The sequence below is a fragment of the Lolium rigidum genome, chromosome 2 (genome assembly GCF_022539505.1).
Source record: "Lolium rigidum isolate FL_2022 chromosome 2, APGP_CSIRO_Lrig_0.1, whole genome shotgun sequence".
In the NCBI taxonomy this organism is placed as follows: domain Eukaryota; kingdom Viridiplantae; phylum Streptophyta; class Magnoliopsida; order Poales; family Poaceae; genus Lolium; species Lolium rigidum.
This window is the reverse complement of record NC_061509.1, coordinates 27,906,766-27,920,553: the sequence shown is the minus strand read 5'-3', so window position 1 is coordinate 27,920,553 and position 13,788 is coordinate 27,906,766. Positions and strand designations below refer to the sequence as shown.

At 44.0% G+C, this 13,788-nt stretch overlaps 1 protein-coding gene across 1 annotated transcript; it reads left to right on the top strand.

Moving 5' to 3' along the window:
* Window positions 1-2,847: 2,847 nt before the first annotated feature.
* On the top strand, window positions 2,848-13,649 carry LOC124691483 (ATP-dependent helicase BRM-like). The gene is given in 15 exon segments (XM_047224763.1): window positions 2,848-2,927; window positions 3,529-4,833; window positions 4,975-5,734; window positions 5,737-6,296; window positions 7,050-7,162; window positions 7,383-7,470; window positions 7,577-7,663; window positions 7,804-7,896; window positions 8,010-8,093; window positions 8,663-8,866; window positions 9,031-9,273; window positions 9,389-10,936; window positions 11,041-11,499; window positions 11,986-12,234; window positions 12,708-13,649. Coding segments are annotated over 14 exon segments (6,441 nt in total). The 5' UTR covers window positions 2,848-2,927; window positions 3,529-3,531; the 3' UTR covers window positions 13,359-13,649.
* Window positions 13,650-13,788: the final 139 nt, after the last annotated feature.

Here is a 13,788-nt window from a genome sequence, read left to right as displayed (position 1 = left end):
TGTCATGAGCATGTTTTGAAGGATCGAAATATTTTGTTTTTCACTTGCACATTCAATAACAAAGAGAGCTATATTTAGGTCCAATGAAGGAATTATTCAATACATGAGAACCTAGATTTATTTTTTAAAAAACAGAGAGGTTTTAAGGGCCGTGTTTTACAGATATCGTAATTTTGGCTTGATGGAATATTTGGAAGCACAAGAATGGCTAGATGTTTAGAAATGAGAATCCTTCTTTTAGAGGATGGAAATCTAGTTTTCTATGTGATGTCATCATGCTTAATCGTACGGTGAAGGATTAGTTCCTCCATTTCTAAATGGTTGGATAACTTACCTTACCATAACTTCCTATTTTTTAACTGTAGGTGTAGTTTAGTAGAGCGGCAGGCCACCCTATAGTAAAAGCTTAAAAAAACTCTATGTATGCTTGTCTCTATGTTTGATTCGAATGGTACATGGTGTTTTGCCTCGTCACAATTGCCCGGTTAAGAACTATATATGTACATAAATGGTATGCCAATAAACTATAACCTTAATATGATACCGAGACATCACCACATCATTATTTGGAGGGGCTCCACTTGTCAACCAGTGATTCGTTGTGACACGTAATATTGGAGAGCGTCCATCCATCTACCCATGATTCACTCTAGCACTATTCTTCCACCTCCGTGTTAGCATGCATATTGTGCCTTAATATAACCGCTTCATAAAATCTACCAACTAGGTTAAGTGGCAATAAGTTCTATTTAAAATAGGATTCCCCACACGCTATGTTTTATCAATTAACATCAATCCTCATCCTATTTTTGGCATATCAAATATAATATAGCGGTGATTTACGATTTGGGTCCAACATATATCAGATATAAGAGAGAACTTGATATACTATTTAGTTCAACATATCAGCTAACATGTGATGGGCGATACAATCGAGGAACCATAGTACGCACATAAATGCATGGAACATAGAGGGGTTTTGTGCATACTTCGCACCTTCAGGTTTGCACATTAAGGCCCATCCCTTCTTTCCAATTTTTGACCTGTCATCCCCAGATATAAAGTGCAGCTCTACACATATGTGCTTTCGTGTTTACTTCTTATGGTGTTTGGTTTCAACATAATTTCTCATCCACAGATTTATGTGCATAAATGACACAACACATTATATCATTATTAAACATTACCACATTACTATTCGTGGTGGTTCCACCCGTCTCCAGTAATTCATATGCCAATATCTCCCCTGCATGTTAGCGCACGTATAGTGATTTAACACAAATCGTTCAAACTAAATTTAGCAACTAGTTGAACCGATAATAAATTCTAACTATAATAGGAAACAACACACTATGTTTTTCCAACTATGATCTATCCAATAGAAACATAACTCGTACACTAATAGGAAAAAAATCCACATCGTGCTGTCCGAACTCCAAACCAAGTCTACAAATAGCAACATCATGCGTCCATCCATCTACCCATGATTCACTCTAGCACTATTCTTCCACCTTCGTGTTAGCATGCATATTGTGCCTTAATATAACTTCTTCATAAAAGTCTACCAACTAGGTTAAGTGGCAATAAGTTCTATTTAAAATAGGATTCCCCACACGCTATGTTTTATCAATTAACATTAATCGTATTCGAAAAGAGCATAATTCATACATGAACATACAAACTACATCCAGTTGTCCAAGTTTGTAGACATCAATCCTCATCCTATTTTTGGCATATCAAATATAATATAGCGGTGATTTACGATTTGGGTCCAACATATCAGATATAAGAGAGAGCTTGATATACTATTTAGTTCAACATATCAGATAACATGTGATGGGCGATACAAACGAGGAACCATAGTACGCACATAAATGCATAGAACATAGAGGGGCTCTATGCATACTTCGCACCTTTAGGTTTTCACATTAAGGCCCATCCCTTCTTTCCAATTTTTGACCTGTCATCCCCCAGATATGAAGTGCAGCTCTAGACATACGTGCTTCCGTGTTTACTTCTTATGGTGTTTGGGTTTCAACACAATTTCTCATCCGCAGATTTATGTGCATAAATTACGCAACACATTATATCATTATTAAACATCACCACATTATTATTCGAGGTGGTTCCACCCGTCTCCAGTAATTCATACGTCAATATCCCCCTTGCATGTTAGCGCACGTATAATGCTTTAACACAAATCGTTCAAACTAAATTTAGCAACTAGTTGAACCGACAATAAATTCCAACTATAATAGGAAACCTCACACACCATGTTTTCCAACTACCATCAATCGTATCCAATAGAAACATAACTCGTACACTAATAGGAAAAAAGAATCCACATCATGTTGTCCGAACTCCGAACCAAGCTTTAGGGTTGGTCGTGTTCCTGGTTAGCACATCGGGTTTCAGATAGCAGGGCGATATGCGAATTAAGGGATCACAAATAGAAACACATAAACTTGGAGGGGCTTTGCGCATATTTCCCACCTTCAAAGTTTTCACATAAAGCCCCACCCCCTCTTTCAAATTTACAACTTGTCACTCCTCCCCGGCCACTGCTCTATATCCGTCTCCGTTCCCGTAAAGAAAAACAGAGGAAGAGAATCCCCACGCCGGCCGGAACCGCGCGCCGCTAGGTCTTGACCCGCAGCCCCGCTCCGGCGACCGCCCACGGCGGCGATCCGTCGGCCCGCCTCCCCGCGCGGCCCCGCTCGACCTAGATCTCGCGCGGGACGCATGAGGCGCCCCGGAATCGGCCAGATCTAGCCGCTTCTTCCGGGCCGCCCGGCCGGACCATGCAGCCCGGCGGGGGCCCCTCCGGCAGCTCGCCGGCGTCGTCGCCCCGGCCGGACCAGCAGCCGCCGACGCCGTCGCAGCAGCAGCAGCAGCAGGCGCAGCACCTAGGGTTTACCAGGAACCAGGTGAGTCTGGCGCTCTCCGCGGCATGGCGGCAGGGGGTTTGAATTTATCTCTGGTGGTGCTGGGTTTTTTTGTTTCCTTCCGCGGGACGGCGCGCCATTGGCGGGTAAACGTGCCCTTCCTGCGCGCGCGCGCGCGTGCGGTCGTTGGGATTCGTGGAAATAAATCTGATCTGACGCGGCGAAAAGGCGGCGCTTTTATTGGGAGGGGGCTGTGGCTGGCTTGCTGCCATCAACGGTAACGCTGGCTGGCTGGCTTGGCTTCCTCCTGCCCCTCCCAGTTGGAGTGTCTTGTCCTGTTCTTGTCCCATCCGTCCCAGTTCTTCCCTTTGGTGCCTGGTGTGGTGGGGTTCAATGCGTTTTTGGGATGGCAATTCCCTGTGTATATTTTGGATTTGTGATGGCAATTCAGTTTTGTGGATTGGTTGCGCCGAGGTTCTGTGGATTTGGGTCAGCTCTGTTCCTCTGTGTGCACCTGCGTTTGTTTCTCAGGGAACTTGTTTCTCAAGAATGTTTTGGGTTCTGGCTTGGTTATATCCGCGATGCACTTCTCCATGTCCTGGATCCCTCCTTAGTTCTGACAGGTCGCCTTCTGTTGTTGCAGGCAATGATGCATCACCATGAACAGCAGCAGCAGCAGCAGCCATCGTACCAGCCGGGTGCACCACATGGTATGATGGGAGGCGGTGGCAGCGGCGGCGGCTTCCCTCAGTCCTCGGGCCCGATGCTGCCGTTCCAGGGCCAGAGGAACATGCCCCAACCCGGTGGACCGCAGGGCCAGCAGCACAGCCAGAGCACGATGCAGCAGCAGCAGCAGGCATACATGCAGTATCTGATGCAGCAGCAGAAGTCCCATGGGATGCACCTCCAGCAGCAACAGCAGCAACAGCAGCAGCAGCAGCAGGCGAAGCTGAATATGGCAGGACCGTCTGCTGCGAGGGACCAGGATGCGGCTGCCAACCCAGCGAAGATGCAGGAGCTCATGGCCCTTCAGTCCCAGGCCCAGGCGCAGATGTTCAAGAGGCAGCAGTCTGAGAATCTTCAGCAGGCGGAGAAGCAGATGGAACATGGGCAGTCCGGCAGCGGCGAGCAAAGGAGCAGTGATATGAGGCCACCTATGCCACCACAAGGAGTCCCTGGGCAGCAAATGTCGTCAGCGGGCATGGTGAGGCCGATGCAGCCGATGCAAGGCCAGGCGGCAGCGGGCAGCATTGGTGGTATCCCCTTCCAAGCTATCCATGCCTGGGCAAAGGAGATGAACATTGACCTGTCTAATCCTGCAAATGCCAATCTCGTTTCTCAAATATTACCTGTTTGGCAGGCCAGGATGGCCGCCATGCAGAAGCAGCAGAGTGAGACGAGCATGGCTGCACAGCAGCAGCAGCAGCAGCAGCAGAATCAGCACATGCTTCCTAGGCAGGTGAGCAGTGATGCCCCAGTAAATGGGAATGTTCCTGGTCAGCCCCCATTGAAGCCCAGGCAGCCTCTCCCGCCTAGCTCTTCGGTTTCTGTTGGAGCAGAGACCAAGGTGATGAATCCAAGCAACTTGCAGATGCAGCAACAGTTCTCGGCGCATAACAGGGAAAGCCCAAATGAGAGGGCTGTGAGGCCGCCCATGACTATGGGAAACACTGGGCAAATGATGCAGATGACCCAAAGTTCTGGACCTGTGAATAAGATTTCTGAGCAGCCCAATCCAAAGAATACCATTACGACCTCAGAAGCGATGCAGATGCAGTATGCAGCAAGACAGATGCAGCAGGGTAACCGAGCTGCCACCCCTACAGCAACCCCTGCTGATACTGCAGGACCACAGGCCCCAACACAAGGTGCTCGGCCGCATTCGAGTTTCACTAAACATCAACTTCATGTACTTAAAGCTCAAATATTAGCTTTTCGGCGTTTGAAGGTACGAGAACACTAAATTTTGTCCGTGCCTTGTATTAATGCATTTTTTTCTGGCATGTTCCAATACACAATTTTCTTCAGTGGTTCAAGCTGATCAATCTCACACTGTTGCAATTCTTGTTTCTCTTTGGCTGCATCTCAGCGTGGTGATCGTACACTTCCACCAGAAGTTCTTGAATTAATCATGTCTCCTCCTCCGCCGCCGCCAGACTCAAAGCCGCAGCTGGTCGCTGGACCTCCAGTAACTCTTAATCGTGAGAATTCTGCTACAGTCGCCGCTGATGAACATGGAAGACCCATGGAGAGTGGTGATAAAGCTCCTGAGAAACCCACATTGTTGAAGGGCCCCTCTTTGCCGAAGGTGGAGGTTTCTCCTTCGGAAGACAAAACTGGTTCTGTTAGTGGTCCCATGCAAGTGATGAAAGTTTCACCCAAGGAGCCTCTTAGAATTGGGCCTGTTTCAGCACCTGAGCAAAATAACGCCGCCCCCGTTAAATCTGAGCAGGAACCAGATAAGGGTATCCAGAGAACACCTGTGAGAAGTGATAACAGTGGTGAAAGGGGAAAATCTGTACCGGCTGAAAGTGGTTCAGCAGATGCTGAGCAGGCAAAAAGAGCTGCCTCTACAAGTAGTGCACCATCTCCCAGGGATGTTCCCAGAAAGTATCATGGTCCATTATTTGATTTTCCGTCCTTCACTAGGAAACATGATTCCTTGCCCCCTGCAAATTACAATGTTAGTCTAGCACTTGGTTATGATGTGAAGGACTTATTGGCCAAGGAAGGCATGATAGTTCTTGGCAAGAAACGAGAGGATAGCTTGAAAAAGATTAGCGGCTTGCTTTCATTTAATCTAGAGAGGAAGAGAATCCGACCAGATCTTGTATTGAGGTTACAGATTGAAGAAAAAAGCTGAAACTCCTAGAGCGCCAGGCTCGTATGAGGGATGAAGTTGAAGAGGTGCAACAGGAAATAATGGCAATGCCTGATAGGATATACAGGAAATTCGTCAAGCAATGTGAACGTCAACGCATTGAGCTTATAAGGCAAGTTCAGCAGATGCAAAAGGCCTCAAGAGAGAAGCAGCTGAAGTCTGTTTTCCAGTGGCGTAAGAAGCTTTTGGAAGCACATTGGGCTATACGTGATGCACGAATAACTCGTAACAGGGGGGTGGCCAAGTACCATGAAAGAATGTTAAGGGAATTTTCAAAGAAAAAAGATGATGATCGAAGCAAAAGAATGGAGGCACTAAAAAACAATGATGTGGAAAGATATCGTCAAATACTGTTGGAACAACAAACTAGTGTTCCTGGCGATGCAGCTCAAAGATACAACGTTTTATCTTCATTCTTATCCCAGACTGAAGAGTACCTTTATAAACTTGGAGGGAAAATTACTGCTGCCAAGAATCATCAGCAAGTAGAAGAGGCAGCAAATGCTGCAGCAGCAGCTGCACGGGCACAGGTATTGTTGCATTCTTTGCTTTGGAAATGAAATTAGCTTTTTTACCATATCTCTCTGGTTTCTTATTCTGGGTTGTGAAATTTTGTAGATAGTATCACATGCTTTTTTATCTGTTGTAAATCATTTGTGTTTAAGTGTGGAACCAAAAATTGAGCTGTCGTGGGATGCGAACCAGGGGTGGAATTGGGAGCACAATGCTACAATGGCATGGTAGTGGTAGAGAATGCTCATTACTCATGTACTCAGCGGCAATTTTTGGCCTTGGCATGCTGCCAACAATCAGAAGGAGCTTAATTTTCTTCCATGCTCTTTGCTCACAGCTGTCAGTTGGCCATTGGGCTAGTAGAAAGCTTGCCAACCAAGTAACCTAGAAGTCAGATAAGCAAGTTATACTGGATGAATCAGCAGTTTTAGTCCCTTGATGCAAAATTAATATTTCTGGAACCTGCAGTGCCATTCAAAAAGAAATGTTTAATGACCAGAAAACTGGAACTAACTGCAGGGCTATTCAACCTCTGAGGCAAATCAAATTAGAATACAGCCACAGAGATCTCATAGCCTTTATTTTACCTTTCATCAACCCGTGTCCTGTGTGTATCAATACTGGAATCTACTAGTTTTTTTTGGGTCAAGTGTACTCCTATGTATTGTACATCTGCCACATCTTTGTTCTGCACTGCTGCACTCTTGACTCTTTGAGTTTCTTCTGAGTCGTGAGTAGTCCTATAAATAATGAGGTCGCCAATTTAACAGGGTCTTTCTGAAGAAGAAGTGAAGGCTGCTGCACAATGTGCTGGTCAGGAGGTCATGATAAGGAACCAATTCTCGGAGATGAATGCACCAAAGGAGAACACTTCTGTTAACAAGTAAGTAATTAACTAAATGTGGTTCTATTGGAATGTTTTCTCTTAACTCACCATAGATAAAATTGATGTATGCTGCAGACCTCTGAATAAAGTCTATATGCATTTATTCTCTAGTTTGAAGCCAGTAGTTCTTATGGTTGATATTTGGGAAAAGGTCTGTGCAGACCACAGGCCTGCAAAATATTCTTTCAAGCCTTAACAAACTTTAACCTGTTTATAGGTACTATACTTTAGCTCATGCTGTGAGTGAAAGAGTTACAAAGCAGCCCTCACTTTTGCGATTAGGAACTTTGAGAGACTACCAACTGGTAGGTCATTTCCCTTTAACTTAACTATTCTTATCTAATAGTAATACTAATATACTTGGGACTTGTCTGTGTCATTTTCTTTACAATTTTTTTGCTGATTACCCAGGTGGGCCTTCAGTGGATGCTTTCGTTGTACAATAATAAATTGAACGGCATTTTGGCTGATGAGATGGGTCTTGGCAAGACTGTACAGGTGTGCCTTTCTTACTATGTTTCGCCTGGTGGAATTTCGTTATCTCACAATATTTCCTGTACCATCGGTTGCTCCACTCTTTCTTTCAGTGCATTGCTGCTACGATTGTGTTTTCACAGTTGCACCTTTTGCTTGAACAGGTTATGGCGTTGATTGCATACCTGATGGAGTTTAAAGGGAATTATGGACCACATCTCATTATAGTGCCAAATGCTGTCTTGGTGAACTGGAAGGTGCCATTTCTTCTTATGTTATACTTTGAGGAAATGTTATTTTTTGCCTATTTTGTGATATAGAAATCAGTTTAGAAACATAAGCTTCAACATCATTTCTGTTCTTTGTTCAGAGTGAACTGCTAAACTGGTTACCATCTGCATCTTGCATCTTTTATGTTGGTGCAAAGGATCAAAGGCAAAAGTTGTTCTCTCAGGTAAGTTGCTTCAGTGTTAGCTTTTCGTGTACTCATAAACCATACACTAATTTTGAAACAATCTGCTTACTGGTTAGTATCATCATTTCAGGCTTGTCTTCTTTTATATTTTTCTAGTTGCTCTGAAGCATTAATTCTGTTCGCTTTATTTTAATAAATGGTGAAAGTGACCTACAATAAATGAGTTACTTGCATTACAACTAACCCCCTTGCCAAACCGAACCCTGCCGACAAAAATACAATACTCCCAAGTTATCATGTTTCGTGTCTAAATTTCTAGTTAGAGTAAATAAAATTGTGTAGCACGTAGTGCTGTTTTAGTTTTCTACATTAGCGGAACAACACTTAAGGTGTTTTATAGGGGCGAATTTCCTCAATTAATAGGTAATGTAATCATTATATGCCTGTTTATTCCCGAACTGAACTTAATCCTTTATTTTTTTTGTTACTTCACATAGATAAACTTATTTGGCAGCTGAGTATATGTGAATTTATTTAACTAAATCCTTTAGTTTAGATGTAAGTTTTCCTTCTCTGAACCTTTTGTTTTCTCTGATATCATCTTGCAGGAGGTTATGGCTGTCAAATTTAATATTCTTGTAACAACATATGAATTTGTTATGTTTGATCGTTCCAAGCTTTCAAAAATTGATTGGAAGTACATTATAATTGATGAGGCCCAACGTATGAAAGATAGAGAGTCAGTATTGGCACGTGATCTTGATCGCTATAAATGCCAGCGCCGTCTCCTTCTCACTGGCACTCCTCTACAGGCAAGCGCAGTTACTGTTTATCGATAATTTTCAACTGATGGTGATATAGCGATACACTGTGATATTGAGGGATCCTCTGTTTTTTGTTTCTGTATTGTTCACATGAACATTCCTTATTTTAGAATGTTTTCGGTGTTATTTAATATGTTTTTTTTCAATTACAGAATGATCTCAAGGAGCTTTGGTCCCTCCTGAATTTGTTGCTACCCGAAGTCTTTGACAATCGCAAGGCATTTCAAGATTGGTTCTCAAAGCCTTTTCAGAGGGATGCTCCTACACCTAGTGAAGAAGATGATTGGTTAGAGACCGAGAAGAAAGTGATTATTATTCACAGGCTGCATCAAATTTTGGAACCTTTTATGCTACGTAGGCGCGTTGAAGATGTTGAAGGCTCACTTCCAAGGAAGGTACGGTCCTTTTGCCCTTTTCACTCAATGTTAATGGTAATACATGGAAGGTAACAGCTTTCTTAATTTGGTCCTATAAGTTCGAAGCATTGTTAACTTGGCATGCCTTTCACAGGATTCTATTGTTTTGAGGTGCAAAATGTCTGCCGTTCAAGGTGCTATATATGATTGGATCAAATCCACTGGCACCATCAGGGTTGATCCTGAAGACGAGAAAATACGTATACAAAGGAATCCAATGTACCAGCCCAAGTCATATAAGAATCTCCAAAACAAATGCATGGAACTGAGGAAAGTTTGTAACCATCCTTTGCTGTCATATCCTTTTATGAACTACTATGGGAAGGATTTTATTATTAGATCTTGTGGGAAGTTGTGGAATCTTGATAGGATTCTCATTAAGCTTCATAGGTCTGGTCATCGTGTACTCCTCTTTAGCACTATGACCAAACTTCTTGACATCCTGGAGGACTATCTGCAATGGAGGCAACTTGCTTACAGGCGAATTGATGGAACAACTAGCTTGGAAGACCGTGAATCAGCAATTGTTGATTTCAATAGGCCGGGTTCTGATTGTTTTATATTCTTGCTTAGTATCCGTGCTGCTGGCAGAGGTCTGAATCTTCAGAGTGCAGACACTGTTGTAATTTATGACCCTGATCCAAACCCACAAAATGAAGAACAAGCAGTTGCCAGGGCCCATCGTATAGGGCAGACTAGGGAGGTAAAGGTTATTTACATGGAGGCTGTTGTTGATAATATCTCAAGTTATCAGAAAGAGGATGAATTAAGGAATGGAGGAAGTGGAGATTTGGAGGACGATCTTGCTGGAAAGGACAGATACATGGGTTCGATTGAAAGTCTCATCCGCAGCAATATCCAACAGTTCAAGATTGATATGGCAGATGAAGTCATTAATGCTGGTCGTTTTGATCAAAGAACTACCCATGAGGAAAGGCGCATGACTTTGGAGACCCTACTGCATGATGAAGAGAGGTATCAAGAAACTCTTCATGATGTTCCTTCTCTACAGGAAGTTAATCGGATGATTGCTCGGAATGAAGCTGAAGTTGAGCTCTTTGATCAGATGGATGAAGAATTTGATTGGACAGGAGATATGATGAAACATAATCAGGTTCCAAAGTGGCTCCGCGTTAGTTCTACAGAGCTTGACTGTGTCGTTGCAAGCGTAACCAAAAAGCCTTCCAGAAATGCGTCTGGCAGCAGTGCTCCTGACACTAAACTTGAGAAAAGAAGGGGTCGACCAACGGAGGCTGGTAAGTACTCCATCTACAGGGAGTATGATGATGATGAAGATGATGAGGAATCCGATGAAGATGATGAAGAGAGGAATACATCACCTCCCCCTGAAGAAGGTGAAACAGGAGAATACGAAGATGACGAGGAAAATGATGATTCAGCACCAGATGATAACAAAGAAGATCAATCTGACCCGGAGGAAGAAGAGCCTATCAATGATGACGGATACGGTTTTCAACGTGGGACGGGGAGCGGAAAAGCTCATAAGTCTGAAGAAGCTGGTTCAACAGGATCTTCATCTGGAAGCCGGAGATTACCACCACCTGCCCCTTCCTCATCTTTGAAGAAGCTGCGGTCTCTATCTGCATTAGATGCCCGCCCAGGCACTTTTTCAAAAATAACTGTATGTCCGAGACCTGGCATTTATTTATCTCTTCTTTCTTTTTCTTTTCAATTTCTGCATGGGAAGTTAACGTATAAATCTTTCTTTTTATTGATGACTTACAGACAGATGACCTAGAGGAAGGAGAGATTGCATTATCAGGGGAGTCAAATATGGATCTACAGCAGTCAGGCAGCTGGAACCATGAACGAGATGATGGTGAGGATGAACAGGTGCTGCAACCTAAAATAAAACGCAAAAGGAGTATCCGTTCTCGTCCAAGACCTAGTGCGGAAAAACAGGAAGATAGATCTGGTGTAGATGGTGCTTTCCACCAACGCGGTGCTCGCCTTTTATTCTCTGGAGATGGTGATTATGATTCACAGCTGAAATCTGAGCAAGATGCCCATGCTTTAGCGGGTCCTACTTCCAGGCAGCAAGATGCAGTTCATCCGATAGTGAAACAAAAGCGTAACATGCCATCTAGAAAGGCCCCTCCTGCTTCTAGGGCTGGTAAATCCAGCCACTTGTCTGGGTCTGCCAAGGTCACTGATTCTAAGATGTCTGACAGTATGCAAAGAAAGGTTAGCATGAACCTTCATTTCTTTGTATGTTTAAGATGGTTTACTCTGTTAAAACTCCTTAGCACCTTTTCTTTAAAAGGATCTTGGACAAAAAGGTTAATGTCTTTGGGGAATACTCATATTTAGTGCATCTTAGCAAACATGGCTTTGGGGCACCACCTTGGTAGGCGATGCTAGATTAACTGTTGCCTGGGTTAGCAAGATGACATGCCTTTGGGTTCCCGTTGCACTTCTGCAGCAAAAATGTTCTATTTTGTGACCCGTACCTTTGTTAATATTTAGATATTACTGTACGTACATAAATTAAGAAATAAACATCAATTTTGTATTCTGTATGTACATAATTTATCACTGGAGCTTAATGACTGTCGTATGGAACTTCTGATCGCTTCTGTTTGATGCTTGATTTTGCTCACGTCCTTTGGCCATTTAGAATTCAGCTCATAATTGTTGGGTTATAATTTGTCTAATCTTTAATCACTGCAGTGCAAGAATGTAATAAGCAAGCTTTGGAGGAGGATTGACAAGGAGGGCCACCAAATCATACCCAACATAGCTTCTTGGTGGCGAAGGAATGAAAATCCCTCATCCAAAGGTGTGGCTGGCAACACTCTTGACCTACAGAAAATTGAACTTCGGGTTGATGGATTCGAGTATGGCGGTGTAGCTGAGTTCATAGCGGACATGCAGCAAATGTTGAAAAGTGTGGTTCAACATTTCAGTTACAGACATGAGGTAATAAACAGCTATATTATGTTAATCTTATCAGCACTATGTTACTTTGTTTGTGAGATGTGCCCCAAGAGTAAAAAATAGTCTGAATCACACCCTCCATGTCATTTTGAGAATATCCTCCTCCTTTTAGTTCCTAAGGGCTAGTTATTACTTATGATGTGGCTACACACCTATGGATGTAGAGGTTTTGTATGTGGTTATAATCAATTTACTCAGACCAACATGTAAAATAACCATTGGAGGATGCACGAGTTAAGAGGAACCTTTTGGAAGTTCGAATTCGTTCCTCTTTGCCACAGTAACATAGTTTTAAAGAGGTTGCAGGTGCTAATGTCCTCTATTGAGATTTGGATCAAATGTATAGTGAACATATATGTGATCTGTGTAGCATAACTGTGCTACACCCCAGTGACCTGAAGCAATCAAGTAGTAGCGACCTTAACAGAATCTTAATTTGTTCCATCCAAATGCAGGTTCGAGTAGAAGCAGAGACTCTCCATAACTTATTTTTCAACATCATGAAGATCGCATTCCCAGACTCTGACTTCCAAGAGGTCAAGGACTCAATGTCGTTTGCAAATCCAGGAGGAGGGGTGAACAGCAGCGCTGCCCTATCAGCAAAGCACTCAGGTCCAGGTCATAAGCAGCGCCGTTCTACCGCCACCGATGCGGAGCAGCATGGTTCCGGAAGTGGCAAGCATAGCCAGCACACCTCGGTCGGCGAGGCTCCTAGCCGGGTCAAACCTGAGAGGCATCCTGGACCTGGTAGCAGGGACCCGAACCTTGGCACGGCGGGGCTGTTGCCACACCCCGGCGATCTGTTCATCGTCAAGAAGAAGCGACAGGAGCGGATGAGGGGCAGCATTGGGTCTCCATCCAGCTCAGGCCGAGGACCACTCTCCCCACCAAGCAACCCCGGGCGCATGGGCCCGTCGCCCTCCCCCAGAGGCGCGAGGACGCCCTTCCAGAGGGACCCCCACCCGTCACAGCAGGGCATGCCTGGATGGGGTGCACACTCCGACCGCGGAGGGAGCTCGTCGCCTGGCATCGGAGACATCCACTGGGCCAAGCCTGCAAAGAGACAGCGGACTGACAGCGGCAAGAGGCGGCCGAGCCAAATGTGATGTACATTCTCCAGCATCCCCTGACTGGTCCTACCTACCTGTGTTGTGTAAGAGGAAAAATGTGGGGTAGGTGTTTCTTCCTTGTATGTTGGGTATTTATTTGTTTACTGTAAAGGGGAACTCTTCTTAGACTTGGTATGTGGTAGCTAGTGCAGCTAGAGAAATGCATTCTCATGTCAAAAAGAACAGTGAAATGAAATAGTTGGCTTTAATAATTAGTTAGTGGGTGGATCAATTATCCCTTGTTTATGTTACCATGAGCAATTTGGTTAATAGAAACTAATTAACCCCTGGAGCTTACGTGCTGATTTGTCTTGATCCTATCTAGTATTATTCTGCCTGAAAGTGAAAATTCTGTTGAAAGCAGAGGATGATGAAAGACTTGGCAGCTGATGAGTTTGTTGTGAACACTGAAGATGGATGCGGCATT